The following is a 21,794-nucleotide window of genomic DNA, read 5'->3' on the forward strand; positions in this document are numbered from 1 at the left end:
ACACGCACATCATGAACGAGGGACTGAGCTAAAAGGAGAACTGACTTGTTATGACTGTGATGAAAACCTCATTGTGTCAGATTTGACCAGCTGGGTGTTACGCTTCATCTGCCGGCGTGTGTCGATACTTTGAGATAAGGTTTAGCTCCACTCATCTAGAGGGACGTGTGTGTCCGGCGAGCACACCTTTCCTCACCATCCCAGCGGCCTCTGATTGGCTCCACTGCAAAGAGGCTGAGGTGTTGCAGCAAATAGCACAGGCTTGTGGGCTGGTCCATTCTGCAGCTCGAGGGAGGTTAATGAGTGAAGCCACTGGGCTGTCAGCCAAACATGAGCAGCAATGCTAAGGCTCCCACAATGAGCCTGACTGTATTACCACTGAGCTCTGTCTAATTATACACTCCCGGCAAGGCAGGGAGAGACAGAGAGCATATTAGGCAGGGGGAGAGGAAAAGTTACCAAGTATCCTGGTCTGGCACAGGGGACTCACCAAGGGAAATGATTGTAGACTAAAGTTTTAAGAGTGAGATAAAAGATTTGTGGCACTGAGAAAGAGGGAGAGAGGAAGATCAGGCAGTCAGGAGAGAGAAACAGCCCGCTCAGACGGAGAAACAGAAAGAGAGAGAGAGTGAGAGAGAGAGAGAGAGAAGAGAGAGAGAGAGCAAAGAGGCGTTTAGAGAGTGAGAAGGAGCAGAGGTAGGAATAGGATGAAGAGAGAGAAGGCTGAGCAGTAGAGAGGAGGAAGAGACTCAGTGTCAAAACTGGATATTCCTGCGTGCCTGCTGCTGCCTGATCCAATGAGAACAACTCTCAGATACGAGCTACGTAAAGGCACCCAGCAAGGTATGTGACCACGGAGCTTCCTCCTCTCAGTGAGAGGGTGTGTGTGTGTGTGTGTGTGTGTGTGTGTGTGTGCGTGCGTGTGTGTGTGTGTGTGTGTGTGTGTGTGTGTGTGTGTGTGCGCGTGTCCATATTTGTGTGTGAAGGAAAGCGCGAGAGAGCACAGGTGTGTTGATAACTTTGGGTGACAGGATATATAAAAAAAAAAACTGCTGTGAGAAGATTGATTTAGGAGTTAGTCAAGAGGTGCATGGCTTTCTGAGGAAGGCAGGTCAGCCAGGTATGACAGAAGACACTCAGCAGTGAATAAGTGTGACATGTGTGTTTGCAAGACAAAAACAATGAGTGAGTGTTTGAACTAGAGGGATATTGTGACTGATTGGGAGAGAAAGAGTGTGTGAGGTTTATCTCTCAGCCTGACTGCAGATCAGGGCTTTCAGAATTAGAGCAGTGGGCTTAAATAGCCCTGGTCCAGAGATAGCCAGGGGCCCTCCAGGAGCCCGCTTAAATTGGGAAGGATGGAGATGAGACTGACTAGGGTGGGGTTTGTCCAGTGGGTGTGTGTGTGTATATGTGAGGGGATGGTGGTGGTGGGGTGGGCAGGTTGTCAGAATGAGAGGAAAAGCATGGTGTGCAGATGTTGTAGTCAAATCTCTGAGAGCTCTCGTGTCATTAAAGGTACGACATGCAGGTGTGCAGGAGCATCTGTTAACATCCAAAAAACTGTTTATTATAAGAAACCCCTAACTCAGTAGCTTTATTCCCTTTTCTTACTTTTAACTCATGAAACTTTTCTCTGCAGGCCTATGTGAAAAGATCAGAGCTGTGTTGTGCACATTCTGTCACATACGGGCAACAAATCCCTCCTGGTGTTTTGTACACCAGAGAGCAAAGTTATGATTTTTGGTACATCTATTTCTGCTACTGCAGGCGGCATCCTTCTGTTGCCCCAATCACCAATATGCTACGTATAGGAGAATTCACCCGAGTTCCCACAGTCCTTGACTGCAGATGTCCTTCAAGCGAGACGTACGCCATTTGTCCCTGCTGACTTAATTCACTTATTTCAATTACTAGGGTGATCTGCCAGAGTCCACAAGAAGTCTTACGTCTCTGTGTAACTGCTTCCTCTAATGTCTGCTTTGAAGGAACTGCCACAAAGTACAGGGAGTTTCTCTGACGATGCATTTCTTGCTTTTAAGCTTAGGTTTGTCACTTATTGAAGGTAGAAGCAAGGACTCTCTCAGAATGACTTTTGATCTATTCTGGTTCAATTAAAACTTACCTGTTTATTTGTTTATATTGTGTTTTACAATCACTTATTGGAAGAATGCCTGAGGATTAACACCGTAATCACCTATAGCAGAGATTTGTCTTCGTGAAGGTATTTGGTGTGACTGAGCAGGCTCCGATTATTTTACAGCTTTTGGGAAACAGAAGCACAACTGATCATGTGGGCCGAGTGAAAATGTTGTCCCATGTTTCTTGTGTCACCCTGAAGAGAAGAACAGGTCTCTTGTGGGAGAAGGTTGAGTGGCTGCTGGCCCTTTAAGAGGTCTATTTTTACAGGGGCACACTCATGCATGGAGTGAGGCAGTAGCACACGCAGACTGTATCTGAGCACCACAGCTTCGATACCAAGTGACTGAGGGAGACTCCAACAATTATTTTAGGTCCAAAGATGAGCATGCTGCTCCTTTTTTGGACAAGCTCTGAACATCAAAATCATCATAAATGAAAGTTACTTTGCTTTACCCCCCCCCTCCAACCACTAAGGAGAATCTGCCCTTTTTCAAGTGGATCTCTCTGAAGTCTAAAAGTGATAATGAGTGGGTGCATGCAGCGTAGACATCCTTATACCCACTGTAAGAAAAAAAAATAAAACCAACATTCCTATGTATTTGTTTTAATATGCAGATAGTTGCAAAAGAAAGCTGAAAATGTGTATACTCTTAAAAAAAACGCACACAAACACACACACATAAAATACACTTTAGTTTGTCCCCCAACGCTCCTTGAAAGTAGCCAAATAAATGTGCAGATTTCTTCACAAACACCCATGCATGCATTCAGAGGTGCACGCAGCGATATTCACCCACATAAAAAAAAATAAAAAAATTACTTATACATCCTCAATATCTGGACCTAAAATAATCTTCTCCTTATGCAATCTGCATGTTATATAATGCATGGCCTGTCATTATCACAGCGCTCCTTCACGCCCTGCTGTGCCTCTCCACCTACAGCACCACGCAGACAGGCAGACACACACACACACACACACCCTACATCTTGTGTTAGCAGTCATATACTCTACTCTAGCACTCTCACACTCTCACCCACGCTGAGTGTATGCTCTCAAACAGCCACCCAGATGAGTGAGAGGGAAAGACAGAGAAGGGAGACCGAGAGTGGGTGGGGTGGGGAGGCTGAAAGTGAAATACAAAGAAAGGGAAAACTATAGACTGAAGTGTACATTCATGCCGAGACTACGCATTTGCATGATTGCAGGAATCTACGCACATGCCCTTCTTGTGTCTGAGATTTTAAGTACAGCATGCCAACACAAAATCAGATCTGAGGGCCACTTGTGGGGGCAACAGTTTAGCAAACATTTGAACTTCTGTAACCACTGACAAGTATTTATTTTCTTAACAGCTTTCTTCGCTGCTTCTTCGGAAAGTCAAGAAACACTCACCACCTCACTGCAAACAGACGGAGGGATAATCTCTCTCATTGTCACTCACGAGTCACACCTACTGTATGGGCGAGCATTTACATGTCTTTGCCTGTCTTCCATGTCATCCACTTGCAGAAAAGAAAATGAGTCACATTTTCTCTCCTCTTTTTTTTCAGAAATATTTTAATAAATTATGCAGTGTGCACATTAACTGGCTCTTTATAATCACAAATATGAGAGTATTTTATTGGGAATCAGACTGACAGGCTAACATAAAGTAGTTTGTGATTACGAAGTAGAAGGTAAATGACACATTTGATGTTTTTTTTTTTCTTTTAGAAATGAAAATCTGAGAATGATGGTGCACAGATATGCTCTCCCCCAATGAGTTAATGATTTGTAGAACCAACCTCTGCACTAGGCAAATAGTTTCAAGTCTTCGGTGGTATTTTCTTCATAGATACTACCATTTTTGCCTGCTTTTCTTTATTAAATACAAAGTTTTGCAACAGACCTTCAATTATATTTAGGTCTGTACTTTTACTAGGCCAATCTAAACGTAAACTGACAGTATATTTAGAGTCATTATCCTACTTGAAGATAACCCTTCATTTCTTTGCCTAATCATTTGCAGCATCTAACAGCTTTACTTTCAGTATTGTTGCTCTTAATTATAGCTCATTTCATTTCCACATCTATGCTAACCAACTTTAATGTTACTTCTAACTACATCCATTTCTACAGCATGATGCTTTAGTAATAAACACAATTCTTCCAAATATACAGCTTCATGTTGTACATTCTTACAGTTGGTGACCTGCAGACGTTCAAGCTCAGATGCCTCGTAGCATGAGTCACCTATTGCTACCGGCTCAGAGGGCACATTTTTAAACAAAAACAAGGAAACAAGCAAAAAAAAAAAAAAAAAAGCAGTTTCAGACAGCACAGTTCTGTTCCTACAAATGCCATCTCAACTTAATCTTTAGAAACATCTGAACTTTGAAGTAAAGGAAATGTTAAAAAAAATAACAATTCCCACTTCAAAGTAAAACAGGCAGGTTGAAACTACACAGATATGTTTGTGTGTAAATTATGTACTTCCTATTTGACTCCTACTGCTGTTTCTGAAAAACAGAAATCTTATTTTCTGGCTAGCAATATTTGCTTTTGAGGATCAAGATAACGACACGTTTAAAGTGTTTCAAGAGATGGCAAAGGTCAGTGTTGAGCACAGGATTCTCGAGCTCTATGACAAATACATTGAGCTTATTGGCAAGATAAGGTTACCATTAGGCCTAAAAAAACCCTGCTTCCATTCAACAGAGACAACAGTTGTCCAATTATGGTCAGTATTCCAATTTTCTATTCAATTCTATTCTATTCTATTCTATTCTATTCTATTCTATTCTATTCTATTCTATTCATAACTAAGATATATCAATATTCATTTATTGAATGTTATTTATTTATTTATTTGTTTGTTTGTTTGTTTGTTTGTTTTGCTAAATTCGTAAAAGTGTATTTTCTCCATCACTCTTTTTGGTGAGCTGAACTTTCTCAATAAGGGACAAATAAAGTTTTTTTTTGTTTGTTTTTAATTTTGCCCTATTGTATTCTATTGTATTCTATTCTATTCGAAACAATATAAAATTAGTTCTACATTTATGGCCTTCGTAGATCTGGGCTCTCCCCCAGCTGATCTGATATGAGAACACGCTTGGGATCTGAGCCAAAGAGACCAGGAGTGTGATGAATAATCCCAAACAGAAGTCAGTGTTTGAACACAGCTGACACTGTGCCAGACTACTTAAATGTGACAGACACACCTGTCGTTCAAATTCTCTCATGAGAGCAGGGTGTTTCATGGCATGCATTTCTTCTCTTACCTACTTGCAGCATGTGTGAAAGAGAGGAGTGTAATAATGAAGGTGCGATGGTTGGTCATTTGCAAACACGTGCACGCACCCTGTCTGTTACTTGACCACATACAAAGGGTCGTTTTCTTGAAATGGACTGTTTTCCTTGGCTTTGACTCGATAACCCCAGTGTATGATCAAGCAGCATGCTCTCCTCCTCTGCATTTCAACTACAATGAAGGTCAGCAACCTTTCAACCCTGCCTCCCACCACTTACACCCACCGCTTTTCAGTTAGACCTGCCTTTATCCTTTTGCTGAAGCCCATGCATGTGAGCTCGCTCCCTCTAGGTTTTGGTGTCAATGTGTGGTGAGCGTAACATCCGAAACAAGTTCCATCTGGAGAGCCGTCCTTAAACTAATTATTTTTGGAATTATTTTCAATCAAGAGCAAAATTAAGATCAAAATTAAGCAAACATGAATTCATTTGTGCTTGTTTGAATTTGTCAGCAACGGTGCGGAAATAGCTTAATGTGAAAAAGCTCTATCAAAAATTGGTATTTCATTTATCCGATTCAGACATATTACTGTTTAATCTGCAACACTTTTCTACAGCAAGCAGCCTAAAGAATGAGTTGAGTAAATGACTGCAACGGCAGTAGATATGGTGTGGGAGGGGTGGTGGAGCAGCAGCAATAATGGCAGTGTATAGCAACGTTGCCTTGAATACCAGCAGTGATAAAGGTACTCTAGACAGAGTCTCTAAAGCCAGTCTAGACAGTCTATCTGAATATGAATGCCACTTAAGGTACCGGTGAGAGACCAGGCTATGCTGTCTCTCCGTGGAGATGTCATGTTTGGTTACTGTTTGCTGACATTTTAACTGCTGAAACAGAACGAGCAGAAACCCCAGGTTTGACTGCCACTCAATAGGTGGACAAAGCCAAAAACAGCCAAATGTTTAGGCGAAACAGTGACCCCCCCACACCCCCTCCCACTTCCTCCTTCACACTGAAACTTCACATGCTTGTCCTTGCTCTTTCAAGCTTTTTTTCTTACCACTCTCCCGCTGCTTCCACCTCTCTTATAAGCCGGTGATCTCATAGCATGGGAGTGCATCAAAGGCTCTGAGTCTGGTTAATCATATCTCATACTAGTGAGAAGATCTCCTGCCAGAAATACAGTGAGCCAACACACACACGCACACACACACACACAGGCACACACACACACACACACATATACAACGTAACACAAAAAAGTTGGGAAGCTAATTTGGGAAAGAGCTGCGAGAACAGAAATAGAAAAGCATGACTGTGCATCAGCCTTGTATGACATCACTTCTTGCTGTCACCTAACCTATAGTATCACATTTGAAGTTCTATTGTGCGTGTTTTTTCATCATGATAACTGAAAGTAGAAGCCGTCGTGGTTTGAAAAAAAAAAAAAAAAAAGTTGTTTCAGATGCAGGCAAATTATAATCTTCAGAATCTGGGGGGGAAACAAAAAAATGAAACTCCCATCAAACGACATCTTAAATGCCAAACAAGTGACAATGGTATTACACCCGCAATTGGAAATGTCATATAAACTGTGACACACGTTTCACACTGACACACGCGTATGAAAAGGAGAGACGGAGAAGTGCTCCTGCAGCGGATGGCCCCGCTATGGTCAGAGCAAAAAGCAGAACGAGGTGGAGAAATTTTTTACTTCTGCTGACTGGCTGACCTGCTTGTAATTAGTCAAGTCATATTTTTAACTGATATTGCGTAAAAGCCAGCTTAAGGAGCCGTGACTGCCCTATTTATACCCCAGGGGCTAATGGCCCGTACCACTAACGCAGGGGGGGATTTCCTCCCCAGAACCATACTAAGCCTGCCTTAGGCTGTACCAGTTAGGATTCACAAGGGATTAGCCAACCAATACATTACAGGCCTCAGCGTCTGAATCACTCACACACTACAGGAGTCTGCTGTCAGCTAGGGCTTTTCAGAGTTCAACAGTTAATTTATTTCAATTTTCTGTACATTTAAAATTATTTTTCACTCAATCAAGAAAGATAAAGCAGTGTAAAAGGAGTGACTGTTTCAAACTTACACTTTGTTGAATTTTTATTCATATTTTATGACTAAAGGATGGCATGATGAAAATTATTTATGTGCTTCATAATTATCATTAAAAAAAAAACCTTTCTTGTAATGACCGTTCACCGTTTTGGATATTTCTACAGTTTTTTTTTTTTTTACTATTTCTATTTGGTGGTGATGACCTCTTTGCCATCACCCTAATATGCATCTCCCTCCAGAGTCTCTAATCGAATCCAAGAGTCCAAATCCACTCCAAAACATTAAAATGATTTAAAGTGAGAGCTGGTAAAATTAAAGGATTACTTCAAACGTATCTGCCCAACAATTTGAGCCTTAACTTTATTTATGTTTCTTTTTTTGGAATCAGTTTAGCTTATTCAATCATAAATTCAGTTCAAATATATTATATTGTCAATATATTGCACCATTTTACTACAAATGCCAAGCAGTCCAACTCACATCAAGTTACAATTACACAATGCAATTACTCTACAAGAACCGGATTATGAAAGGGGCAAATTTTCTCTGTTTGTTAAACTTATGTTGCTTGTATTTACCTATGAAACCGGATGTAAGTCCTTGACTATAGGCCCATTCATGCAATGACTGTTTTGACTGAGCCATTGCTGCTGGCTCATCCTGCAGAAGAATGGGTCATTGCCCTAAAGGCTGACCTGGCTTGTCGCCCAACAAGCTATTGCCTGTATCACTCCGTCCTTTTATCAGCTTAGCCAGGCTCCTTGTAGCGTAAGCCACCACAGTAGTACTCCCCTCCTCCCCTCAACCCCTCCCTGCATTAATTTGTCTCTCCAACTCTTCTCTAAATCTAACTTTACGATTTTTCCAAGGATCTCTCTCTCTCTCTCTCTCTCTGTTTCTCTGCTCTTTGCCCTCATCTCGCCATACTCTCCTCTACTCTTCCCCTCTGTTCAGATCTATTACATTCAGCAACAAAATTTCTGCTGCATCAGACGTCCATCATAGATCTCCTTCTCAGCCTGAAACGTGATAGGACACCCAATACAGGGATACTCATGAGGAAGGGCAGATGTAAAGAAAAAAAAAAAAAGAACAAGCACAAAGGAAATGACTATGTTCTTATAAATCAGACCTTCAAAGTATTATAGTAAAATGTTCAGTCACCTGTTGCGGTTCTTGCTTCGTTTGCTCTTGATGTGCTATGATTTCTTGAATGCTGCCTGACTCATTTGACCTTTCTTATCGAGACTTGACCCTGTTTGTGTGTATCTGTGTGTGTGTGAGTGTGTGTGTGTGAGAGAGAGAGGGAGAGATGGCCAGATTACACCGTGCAACACCACAGAGAAAGACAGACAGAAACAAGAGATATGGAGGAAGAGTATACACCACCAAATGACTCAGGTGGTGCTATAAATGACTGGCAGTGCAGCATGGATCTCTTGTGCTTTGGCTTGTGTTGACGTTTGTGTGTTTTGGATATATTAAATAGCCGAGGGTGCCTCCACGAGTACAACAGTGTAGTCATTTCCATATCTCAATGCTGCGCTTCATACTTTTGTGATCAATCCATCCGTATTTCTTTCTTTTTCTCTATGACTGGACTGCCATGCGCACATTCATATGCAACATGACTTTGTGCTTTGAAATTCGTCAGATTATACAGTGCCTTGCAAAATGATTAAAACCACCTGAGCTGTTTCGCTTTTTGTCACATCATAACCACCAAGGTAAATATATATTTTTGGAATATTTTGTGATTCCCCGAAAGAAGAGGATAATTTTGAAGTAAAATTTGAAGGAAGCATTTTTTTTCCCCAACTATTTCACAAATCAAAATTTGCATGTGTGCCTAAAATATTTGCAACCCGTTTTTATTTGGTACTCCTAAGTACTAGGACTCCTAACAATATTGGGAATAATTTCCCATTATTGTTATAACTCAATAACAGTTCATATTGCAATATATTCAATGTTCAATATAATGTTCATTAATTTTACTGAACTCCGATCCAGAACCGCACAGCGTTCTGCACAGCGTTCTGGAGGATGTCAGCAGAGGAAAGGCTTTAGTCTCATGGGCAGCTAAGCAAGGTGGATGGCGTCATCCAACTCTCTCACTCAATGGTAATCTAGCAACAACCTGTTGAGCAATTTACACAGCAGTAGTTTGAGGTTTTGCCACCAAACCTTATAGTTGTTTGAAAATAAATATAATTAAAAAAAATAATAAAAAAAAAACAGCAGCGTGGGGCGAAGGGAGAAAATGGCAGCTTGAGAGAAAATTGTGGATAAAACAGGAGACAAGATCTCACCACTGGATTGGCAGTACTTCAGATATTTTAAACACAAAAACAATCAACAATTATCTGTATCGGCTGATAGGAATCGCTGACATTGTGATACGTTTTTCAGCCATATCGTCCAGTCCTACTAAGTACAATTATGTAAGTTCAGACATTGCCTAGCTGTTGAAAACAGCTAATCTGCGCGCAACTGAGCCTCAGTATCAGGCCGTGCACATCACACTGAACATGCAGTCTTGAGTGATGTTTTTACAGGGCAATCCTAAAAGGAGACTGTGCTACAACAAAAAAAACTTGAGACTAAGGAAAGGAAATCAGAGCGTATTCATGTCAGTCAAAGCCCACCGTGTGATTTTGAACTGCATTATTTTTGGTTTAACACAACAATCCCCCAAATATGCAGTCATTAGCAGTTATAAGAATTCAAAATACGAATGACAGCTTTTACGTGACGCTGTTAAGCATTTTCATTTAATTGATTTCCCATTATTTAACATCTATTATTTCCAACTATCTAGAAACCTTGTTTTGATGCTTTTGATAAAAAAACAGTGAGAAAAATATAAAACATAGCCTTGTATCAAGCTGTTTAATTTACAGCCAAGGCGACTCTAAGGTTGTTTGTGTATTAAATCAATAGAAATGTTTTTCTTCAGAAGAAATCTCTCCTTAAAATATAGACAGCTACATTTAAGTTAGCAGCACATTGAAAAGTCCATAGAAAGAACTGTTATTTTCTTTAAATGGATTCATGTTTGGCTTATTGATTCATTCTATGAATCCTGAACCTGTTTAGTCAATAACGCATAAACGTCGCACACATTTCAACAATTTAAGATTACACCGATTTCAGTCATACGTCAATGATTTCATTTTCATGCGGCCCTGCAGCTGTTTGGTCTTTCATCCAGGATATTCCAAAATTCTTCGTTTACGTTTCTGCCCACATGAAACATTTGCTGGAGCAGACAGCAGCCGTGCCCACACAACCTCAGTGTCTATCATCTTCCGTCTGAGCTTGCTTTGAAAAATAAAAGTAACATTCTGTAAAATGTCAGAGGTGATGTTTTTGGCAGTTGTCGCCTCCCAGAAAGGATGTTTCAGTGTGGGCTTCCCGCTGAATTTTGTTTTCACACCTCCATTTCTTATTAACCCTTCCATTTGGCTACGGTTGATAAGTGAGTCAAGGTTAATGTCTTGTTTGTGGGTAGAAGTCTGGGTTTTGTTCTGCATTTTAAGAAGATCTACGAGCACATGGCCCCAAACCCTTTCCTTGGTTTGTTTCCTTTCCATGCATGTCTCTTGATTGTTTCTGTGCTCTGAATGAACGTTACACTCACGAATAGAGTACTAACAAGCCAAGGCAGCCATACCATCACACTCCACTTGTACTGACTGAATCACTGAAGCAAATCATTCAGAGCTCCCCTGCAGTGCTCCTGCGTGCGTTTCAACTTGTTTCAGTGTGTGTACAACTGTGCATATGTGTGCGTGTGTGTGTGTGTGTTTATGTCTGTGCAAGCATATAAAGTCAAATCAAATGTATTCATAAAAGCTCTCTTAATAAGCAGGTTCGTCACAAAGTGCTTTGATGAGAACAAAGGACACAAATTCAGATGAAACTGCAGATAAACAAAAAAGAGCACTGTGCATGTGTGCGTGTGTGTGTGTGTGTGTGGGTCTGTGTGTGTTGCTGTGCATGTGCTTTTCTGTGTTTGTGTGTGTTCTTGATGGATGTGAGGTTTAGTTTTGAGTCAGAGGCACCAGCAAAAGCCTAAGTCTGAGAGTGTGTGTAGGATGAGCCTCCTACCACGTCCCTCCATGTCTCTCATCAACTGTCTTTCTGCCTCCCCTCCATCCTTTTCTTTCTTCTATGTGTCAGCATGTCTTCTGTAAATGTCATTACAGACATAAATTAGTGATTTGATTGCTCTTCACTTGACTGATTAGCAATATTCCATGTTTTCAACTGGAGACAGTTTGTTAGAAGTAGAAGACATCAGACAGATCTGGAGTCTGCATCCTTGACTGTGCATACATATGAGTGCATGTATATGTGTGTATGCATGTTTGTATCCCTCACAGTGATTAAAGCAAGTGGGCGGCAGCAGCAACTGGTCTGCCTGTGTGGCTCTGCATAGCAGACATGTTTCTCACTGCTAGATATTACTCATTTCCTCAGCCCTTTGCACACACAAGCACACACACACACACACACTCTCTTGACACACACATGCTCACAGGCACAACAGACACGGAGACCGACAGCAGACTCTCAGTTTTTTCCTTCAGTTTGGTGGGCTCGCTGGTGTTATTTCACTCGTTCAGAGATCAGAGGCAGGGCGTAGCTGCAGGCTGCTGATATCTGCGGGTGTTGGAGCCCATGGCGGTGCTGTGAAGGAAGCACTGTGGCACAGTAAGGAGCTGGGAGGTGGGCTGACCCCCCTGGGAGGACTAGAATATGAATGAGTACCAGCTCTGGGACATCTCCTCACCCCGGTACCAAGGTCAGTCTTACATCATAGCAGCTGCCAACTTCATCCACCTGCTTGTTCTAACTCTTTTCCTTTTGGCTGACATCTGTTCCTTGCTTATCTATTACTTATAGTACAACTGAGTTAATATTTCAAGTTTCACAAGTGGGACATTTTAGACAATGTATTTATCTGAGGTTTGTAGTCACAAGTCGGAGTGCATGTTTGACACGTCTCAAGCAGATGCATGAAGAGAAAAGGCGGGATAACATAGAGCAGGGCATAAGTGGGTATGAGTTTATTTACCTAATTAATAAAAAGAGTTAATTGTTATTGTTATTTTTGTTAAAGCTAATTACAATTTTTTTGTTTACTTTCTGATCAAAACCCTAAGATTTATAGCAAATTTTACACGTAGGAATGAGCAACGTTATGATGCGTGCGCTCTGTTTCTTTGGATGTGTTGAAATGTTTCTGTAGAACAACAGTAGCTCCAGCTAAACTCCAGCTCGCTGTGCGCGTCTGCACAGTGTAGGAGTATTCTGTTAGGAGACATTTCTTTTCAAACTCCTCCACATGCACAATTGTACTCTTTGTTTTGTTGTACTCTTTTTGCAAATTTATATTACGTCTATTTTGGAGAGGTGGGAGTAAGAGTCATCTGAGGACAAATGCTAAAACAGGATTATTTTTAAAACACATTTGTTTCAGACAGTATCATAAATTAAGAAAAAACATTTCTTAATTCAAACATTTTTTTTAAATAAATGTAATTTTTTAAAATTGTATTTTGAGTTTGTTCATTTCTTAAAATATTAGGATTTATTTATTTTTTATCAAAGTAAAAAAATCTACATAAAATAGAAATAAGTAAATATTTTCTATACCTCTTTATAAAAACAAAATAAAAAAAAATTAAACATCATTTAAAGGACACCATTTAATTCTGTTGTTATGTTTCAGAAGTTATCTTTAAACAGACATTTTTTTCGTTGCAATAATTTTTTTTTTAGCTGAAACAATTAACAGCTGTATTTTCCTGTGCAAAGTACCTTGAAAATAGAGGTACTTTGTGTGTCTATTAAACAGTTCAAAGAAAGGCATTTAAATTGACTGATTTATTGAACATGAACAACAGAAATACCACACTATGTAGACAAAGTATATTAGTGACGTGCGGTGAGGTTCATTGCTGGTGAGGCACTGACTTATGACTTAGACTCCATGCATGTTATCGGACCTACGGAAATTTCGCGCATGCATACAACGCTGGGGGGCAAAAAGACAAATCTTTTACATGTCATTCATAGCCGCGTTAACTCAGTGAAAATTAAAAATGTAGGTATTAATTTTGTGCTATGTTCCACAGCAAAGTTATCTGTATTCGCCAAGCTAAGCAGACTCGTTGCCATAGCAACTGGCAACAATGCCACTTCATGTTTTAGGATTTAACACCAAATTAAAGAATTTTGCACACAGAACAGAACATTTAGTCTATTGTTGTAATACGTTTTAGGCTTAATGTTTTATTAATAAATAATTGCTGTGGTACATTAGCTGCCGCTTCTACTTTACTGAATTATTTAGACATACAAACTGTAGCCCACAAAACGCACATTTCATTAAAAAACTAAACAAAAACATCTTATTGCTGTCTTACCTTTACGTATCAATGAAATCCATACAACGCTAATTCAGCACAAAAATATCCGTTCATCCAAAGCCAAGTCTATCCTCAGCATGTCTATATAACTCCGTTTAAGAATCATAAAACTGTCTCGAAGCGAAACTTTCAGCTCCGGTGTTGGTCTTCCTTAGTTATCATCTCCTGCTTCAATTGAAAATCCACTTTAGAAAACTGTTTAAGTGTAGAAATGTAGTCTTTCATGTTGACGTCGGAAGAGATGAGAAAACAAAGATATCCCTGTACTTTACTTATTTACTGTATGGCTAGCTCCATGGCTAGCTCGCTGTGTCTTACTCTGCAGTTGTGCAGTCACAATATCTGGGATCATGAGCGCCCCCAGCGATGAGGCAAGAGAACTGCCTGCCTCACCTCGAGTCTGTTCTCTGCCGTTTCTGATCGCTCCTCCGCACACAAAACACGATACACACACAGTTAGTGACAAAAAACACTGTACATTATAAACATAAGCGAAATTATGGAAAATCAGTCCATATATTAAATGTTTCTAAGCCATTTTATTGCTGGCGTACAGACAGGACGAACATGCTCTCAAAGAACGGCAGCCAGTGCAGTTGGTGAGAGGTTGAGCAATCCCAGGTGAGGCTCAGCTCGCTGCTGCCTCACCGGCTTCGTTTCTGAGCATTTGAATGGGAAAATGCGAAAATCCAGCGATTTTTAAGAAAAAACTAATCAGAATTGGTTAAGCTAAGTAAAAAATAGATACTTTATAGTACAAACCACAGGGTGAAAATAGCAATATAAAGGGTTTATTATATATATATATATATATATATATATATATATATATATATATATATATATATATATATATATATATAGACAATCACACCATTGGCAGTCTGACGTGTTCTTGAAAATAAGTCTACAGGTATTTTTGTCTGGCCACCTCTGAGATGAGTTACTCCAAGTTGCTACTTTTTAAGTTACTTTAGCAGACTTTAACTAAAGCCACTCCTAGAATTAAGCATTATATTGTTGTCTCTGTTCATGCATGACAGGATGAAAATCTGACAAACGTGCTATTGAGATTTGAGCCCAACAAGTTTATTTATTTTTTTTTTATTATTTAGTAGGAATTCTTCCATCTTGTGGGTCTAACAAGTCTTTTCTTAAGCTCTGAGCTATAATTGAAAGCTCAGCCATTGGTTTCAAACTTCATAAATTCTTAGGACATTGAAACAGTAGTTTAATACTGCAGTAATAGCTTTCCACATTTTGCTCATTTGTCTTCTTTGTCACCATTTTATGTGGTCTGAGATGAGGACACACGACAAGATTTTTTGTTGTCAGCGCTCTTCCTCCTTTTTCTCTTTCTCCTACCCAAGGTTTTTATTAGTCGAAAATAACAAATTGGTGCATTACTGCCGCCAACTGGCATGTTTGTTTACCCACAAAATTGATTGGAATTTCCTACATTCAGATTACTTTTGTTGGTAAATCATGTGCGGTTGTAAAGTGTGTGATCTGTGTTTTGTTCAAATTGTCATACAAAGAAGACAACTGAAACCAGTCAGTGTGAATTCCAAATCTTTCCCAAACTGACAAACACTGCAAAAGTTGTCTAGTTTGCCGCCAGTTTTACAGTTGCTCCGACACATCAGATTAGCTATGAAACGTTTTATAGACTTTTGGTTCCTTATGACGACACTTGGTTCCTTATGAAGACACATGGTTCCTTATTCTTGATTAACTATTTTATATCTGACAAAGATGGACTGCATTCAGGATGTAGAAATACAGGCATGGCACTTCACCTCAGAAGTCGAATTTGCAGTTGTTGAGTGACAGAATAGAGTAAATACATAATAGTATATTGCGGCTGAATTATTAATCAAGTAGATAATCCAGAGCTTATCTTTCATTTGGAATTAGAAGGAAACTTTTAAATCAATTTCAGAATGACCCTGGAGACAACTGCATGACTTATCAGATGTGCATTACTTCATGTTCACTACATCTTTGTTGGGCTGACAAACATGCATCATGTCATGTTAACTGTACAAACATCCCAAACCTCTCACTGCCCTATTTTTGGTTTCCAATAAGATGCTCAAGCAGCTTGTTACACTTGCTCTGTTTTTGGACCGAGTCTCTTGATGAGCAACAGCACACCCGCCTTTCTAAAAACTATCCCCGTCTAACCTCTCTAACCAGCTGGATGTATATGAGTGTGTGCATATGTGTGGACACAGTTGCCATGGAGACAGTGTGGCGGATGGTGAGACGGCAGGGAGTTGGTTAGCAGTTGACAGACTAGCGGGTGAGTGCGGGGCTTGAGTGGCCGGCAGCTGGAGGAGCGACATGTTGGAGGAGGGAACGGCTGGACTCGCAGCCATCATTTCAAAAGGGCTCTTTTAAAACACTGGGAGAAGAATTAGTGGAGCTCCCCCGCACTTCTCACTGAATGAAGTGAGGCTGGAAAAATCTCTGACACATTCGAGGACTCAAACACAAAGACTCAAACAATTGAACACATTCACAGATTTATTTTTTTTTTCCAAACAAAAACATGACACATTTTTTTCACATACAGATCAACCATGGAAAACATGTTACACACACACACACACACACACGCAGACACATATTTGCCCAAACCCCTGCTGCGACGCCTATTTAATATGCAAAGACGCATATCCTGTGTCTACAACAACTGGTGGTAATATCAACAGTGACTGTGTCAGCTTTTGGTGGGCAGTGACCAGCTTTGTCTATCACTGGTGGAGTGCTTATAGTCGCTTGAGGGAGTATTTGTCTGTTATTGTCCATATGTTCATCTGAAAGTGAAGGGTTGAGGGGGTGTTGGTAGTAAGCTTATGTAGAATACTGAGAGTACCCGAGGATGTCGTGGGGGTGGATCATGAAAGTGGTACAAAAGCGTATCTGCATATTCCAATCATCCCCCAAGAGTCAGAGATGAAAACTCTCCTGCTGTCGGGCCTTGCAGTGTGTGTTTTTGTACATACTTACTGCACTGCCTCTGAACTTCACTGACTGCAAAATGTATTTTTAGCCCACATGTGGGAGTAATGTGTTTGAATGAAACGAGCAAGATGGGAAGTTTCAGTTGCACCACACTGGACATGTTAGGTAATGACCAATTAGCAACAGCCATCAGAAAGCTACAAGTTTCTAACCTCTTCAAAGTAGTTTGGAAGAAAGAGTGAGTGGCTGATTTCACTCCATCTGTCTAGTACAGCTGAATATTTGTTTGTATGTCTGACCATACTGACAGCTAAGTCTTAACTACAACTCATGCCAGGACCTAACAGACTGTTCTTTCCCAATGTTCACACTTAATCTCTCCTACTTCTGTCTCTTTCTCTTTTGCTCTGCTCTAGGTGAGTGGTGCTTCAGTGCAAGAGCAGCAACAGCGATCCAACAGTGATGCTGTGTACCGGCCTTCCCCTCTGTGTGCACCCCTCGTTTTCCCGTGAGGCTCATGTGACCTAACCTACACTAATACACAGGGGGCCCCCACTGCTGCTGGAGCCCACCCATGAATCCAAGCCCTGACCGCAGCAAAGAGCGCCTCCCTCCCAAAAAGAGGGAGTCTCGGCAAGGGTCTGCAGAACACCACGTCCCTCTGGATGAGTTTAAACCGCCTGTGCCATTTCGGAGCCGGAATAGCGCCAGTAGAGGGGAGGGAGGCAGGGAACACAGTGACCGGGACAGAATTCTCTCTAACCCAAACCCCCATCTCCTAAACAGTCCTCCAGCCCTTCCTCCTCCAGCATCAGGTCTCCATGTGCCATTACCATGGTCCCTGAACTATTCTTCACCTGTTTCTCTTCCACTTTTTCCAGGCCAGGTCAGCGACAGAAGGAGCTCAGTGTCTCCTGCCTGGAGAGATGATCCCCACACCTCAACCCTACCCCATCACTCTAGGTGGCTCAGAGGGGAGGGACCACTATCATTGCCCCCCTCCCCATCTTCTTCCTCTTCTTCCTCATTTAAGACTCCTTTTCCAGCAAGTACAAGAGAAATATGGTCCTACCTTAGCACCGGTCGCCGGGATTATAGCCCCTCTATCTTTTCTCCTTCCTACTTGTTTAACCCTCACTCTTTGTATCCCCAAGACCCTAGCTTAGTTGATGTAAGACCTAGATACAAAAGGCCTAATGGCTTAGATGGGTCAGGCAGCAGGACTGCCTCAGTTTCCAGACCTCTCCTCCCTGGAGAGTATGGGAATGACAGATCTAGGCTTGATGTAAGTCAATATACTTTGCATGCCAATGGTGTACGTAGGCAGCAGGAGGACCTGATCTCCTCTGTCCATTCTGCAGGGGCATTTTTGTCAGATTCTCAACCTCAAGTAAGCCCTGAACCACATTCCTCACTGCAGGAAACAAATCAGTCTGGGAAGACCAGCTCCACTTCACTCCCCACTAGTCCACATACCCTTGGACCAGACGCAAGGGCTGGCAGAGGTGGACTTCTGGACCATGTGGGGGCTACACCATCTGAAGCCCAATATTACCCCTTTGGATCAGTCACCCATCCCAGCTCTCACCCCCAGGCCTATCCTCTCTCCAGCTCCTCAGGAACACTTTCATACAGTCTGCATAGGGAGCCAGGTCCAAGGCAGCACACACTAAGGAATTCGCCACACTCACCCCTTAGTCTGCCTAACAGCCATGACAGGTCACAAAGAGAGTGGGATAGAGACCTAGAAAGAGACAAGGTCCTCCAGAGGGACAGGGAAAAGGGTAAAGTAAAAGATAAGCAATTACATCATGACAAAGACCAAGAAAGAGAGAGTGAGCGCGAGAGACGACGCAACAGAGGGAGAGATGTTTCTCCTTCCAATCCTCAGACATCATCCCCGGCCCTGCGTCCATCTCCCCCTGCACTCCTACCTCATTTCACCAAGGGGTCTCTGATTGAGCTGGCCAGCGGGCGATTGAAACGAGTGGAGGAGCTGAGGACAGAAGACTTTCTGAGGAGTGCAGATACATCTCCTGAGTTCCACCTCAGCACCTGCACTGTTCTGGTGATTTCCCCGAGCAGTACACAGGGCTTCAGTCACCTGCAGGTTCACCTTACAGATCGCAACTCTCAGGTTAGCTTTTGCTAGGGTTGAATTCTTTTCTTTAAGAAGTTTGTCAGTGTTGTAATGTTGAATGGCAAAAGTCCCATTGACTCTAAAGTAATCCTGTTCTTGGTTTTGTTTAGGAGTTACTGCAGGTCTTGGTGGAGTACCCATTCTTTGTGCAAGACCAGGGCTGGTCTTCCTGCTCTCCTCAGAGAACTACACAGCTGTATGGCCTGCCCTGCCGTCAGCTTAGTGAGGGTGATGTTTGCCTAGCCCTAACCCCAATGCCCACACAAACTCAGCGGACACCCAGCCGCACCAGCTCTAGGGGTCATCGGACGCAACTGCTCCCCAGAGGTCCAGCAGATTCAAGCAGCTCACAAAGGGAGGAGATGCCACCACCACCTCCACCACCTCCACTTCCTTCCCAGCCACCCCTTTTAACACCAGGCCCTTCTTGCAAACAGGCTACAGATACTCCCGCAAAGGAGCAGCAACGGCCTCGTAAACGGCGCTGGTCTGCACCAGACACACTTCCCTCAACCAGAACTGATAAAAGCCTCCTGGATTTACCTCATGGCTCCAAGCTAATGAAGTGGCAGTAGAAACTTGCACATGCATACTTACACACACACGCGAGCACATACACACCCTCCTTGTCTCTGTTGATCCTACCAAGACAAACAATGGAGAGACCTCAAGGTAGGGTTGCAGGGAAGATATACACAACAATAGAAGACACAAATTACAAGTGATCTGTCTAATTCATAAAGATGTAGCCCCTGCTGACCCTTTCATTTCCTTTCCTTTCTTTTTCTTTACATTTCCCCTTCCCTTCCCTGTCATACCCTTTATTTTCCTTTCCTTTCCTTTCCTTTTCCTTTCCTGTCTTTTCCTTTCCTGTTATTTCCATTCCCTCACCCTTTCCTTTTCTGAAAGGAGCAGCAGGGTGCATGTCAATTCGCTCCTTCACCATTTGGTACTTTTGTAGTTTTGGCCATTTCATAACTGATTATTTTGCACACAAAAGGATGCTGTCCACCAGAGGGACGTTTTACACTGACCATGCATCAGCTTGTACCAATCATACCCGTGTTTGTTTCCATTATTCAAAGAAAATATCTACATCCTACTTACTGTAAAGAGATGTGTTTCTATAACTTCAATACGTAATATCTTACAAGATCACTTAAAGGTATATTGGTTTGCCCCCTGGGTTCTAATCTGTGATATTTCAAGTGATCTAAATGGAACAGAGTGAAGTACATAATCTTCAGGTAATGATATACAGTTGAACGAAATTACATTAAAGTTTCCACTATTATTACAATTTTTCTCCATAACTGACAAAAATACACAGCAGCCTGAAATAAACTGATGCACCATGGTGTAAGTTCATAAGAGAGTATTAAATTATTTATTCAACTGCATAAAATAGAAGCAGGAAGGGATGAAATGGTAATGCTAGGTTTCAAATTTGAGTATGAACTGGTGAAGGGGTGAATTCACTCAGAGATATAGCAGCAGCTAATTGACTCTTTACAAAGACACTGAAGATATTTAATGAGACAATCAAGCACTTGTCTGTGTTCACTCTGTTTTTGCTATGGTCGTCCCACACACCTTCTCAATAAAAGTAATTACTGCAGGGTATTTTCAATCAGTGTTATGAAAGTAAACGCTATTGAGGAATTGCATATATATATATATATATATATATATATATATATATATATATATATATATATATATATATATATATATATATATATATATATGACAGATGTTATATATATATGACACATGTTATATACAGTAAATATGCTAAACAGATTTAATGCAATTTCTGTCAATCTTGCAATGCAGTTTTTCTTTAATTGTTTCTTTTCTTGCATCGGAGCCGATGTTTTCACACCGGCCTGGGCAGGCAAGGTGAATGTATAAGCAACTCTTCGCCTTTTTTTGTAATTCTTATCACTGGGAGTCATTTAAAAAGGTTGTTCATCAAAGCATTACTCTCCAATATGTTCTTAACATTATCTCTGAGAAAGGGAGAACACTAATGAAAACTGCGTAACAGACAATCCCACCCACACAGGCAGGTCTGTGCCACATCGCCTCGACACTCATGGTGTTTTTCCATTAAAAACTGAATGATGGAAGGAGTAAAAAAGGTGCAGTATGGCTGAAGAGAAATGGTGCTAATAACACGTTGGAACATGATGCTTTGTGAATGCTCTTGACCCCTGTGTGTACTGTACGCTTCAGTTCCCGTCTCATTTTTTTAATGTACTGTATATGTTCGAAGGCAGGGAAAAAAATGATGAAAGTATTTTAAACTCAGATACGGGTAAATCATCTGATTCAGCACTCTCTCTCACTTTAGTTTGTTTTTTTTTATTTTATTTTAAAGGAGAAAAATCTTACCTGTTACTTTATTTTCTTTTTAAATGTTACAGCTACAAAAATGTATATTTTTAAAAAAATTGTGAATCTGTTATATGATGTTCGATAGAAATAAATGAGAAAAAAGCTTTATAGATTTAATTTCTGTGGTCAATTTATTCCACATATTTGTTCCAGAATGAGAAAATTAAATTAGCATGTCATACTCTGAGTATGAGTTCAACATCAAATGAAGAGGGAGAAAAACATTCACATTATTATTTGTTTATCAGCATGCTTTGAGCAAAATGCACAACAGGTGTCTAGCTGCACTATAGAAAATAGTATCAAATACAAGCTGCAATAATGAAGATTACATTAAATTTCCCGTAATGCCTTTCAAATGTACTTATTGTACATACACACACACACACACACACAGAC

General features: G+C 41.0%; 1 protein-coding gene across 2 annotated transcripts; it reads left to right on the forward strand.

The window, feature by feature from the left end:
* The first annotated feature begins 48 nt into the window (after nt 1-48).
* Nucleotides 49-21,505, forward strand: LOC106918576 (uncharacterized). Of its 2 annotated transcripts, none has more exons than XM_014988439.2 (3): nt 49-843; nt 17,272-18,992; nt 19,106-21,505. In XM_014988439.2, the coding sequence occupies exons 2-3, from the start codon at nt 17,430-17,432 to the stop codon at nt 19,568-19,570; spliced, it is 2,028 nt and encodes a 675-aa protein (XP_014843925.2). In that variant the 5' UTR covers nt 49-843; nt 17,272-17,429; the 3' UTR covers nt 19,571-21,505. The 2 variants fall into 2 exon arrangements, with proteins under 2 accessions (XP_014843925.2, XP_014843926.2); XM_014988440.2 differs by lacking the exon at nt 49-843 and adding an exon at nt 11,929-12,255.
* Nucleotides 21,506-21,794: the final 289 nt, after the last annotated feature.

Source organism: Poecilia mexicana, unplaced genomic scaffold, assembly GCF_051168715.1.
Source record: "Poecilia mexicana isolate PSO_F unplaced genomic scaffold, ASM5116871v1 scaffold_7, whole genome shotgun sequence".
In the NCBI taxonomy this organism is placed as follows: Eukaryota; Metazoa; Chordata; class Actinopteri; order Cyprinodontiformes; family Poeciliidae; genus Poecilia; species Poecilia mexicana.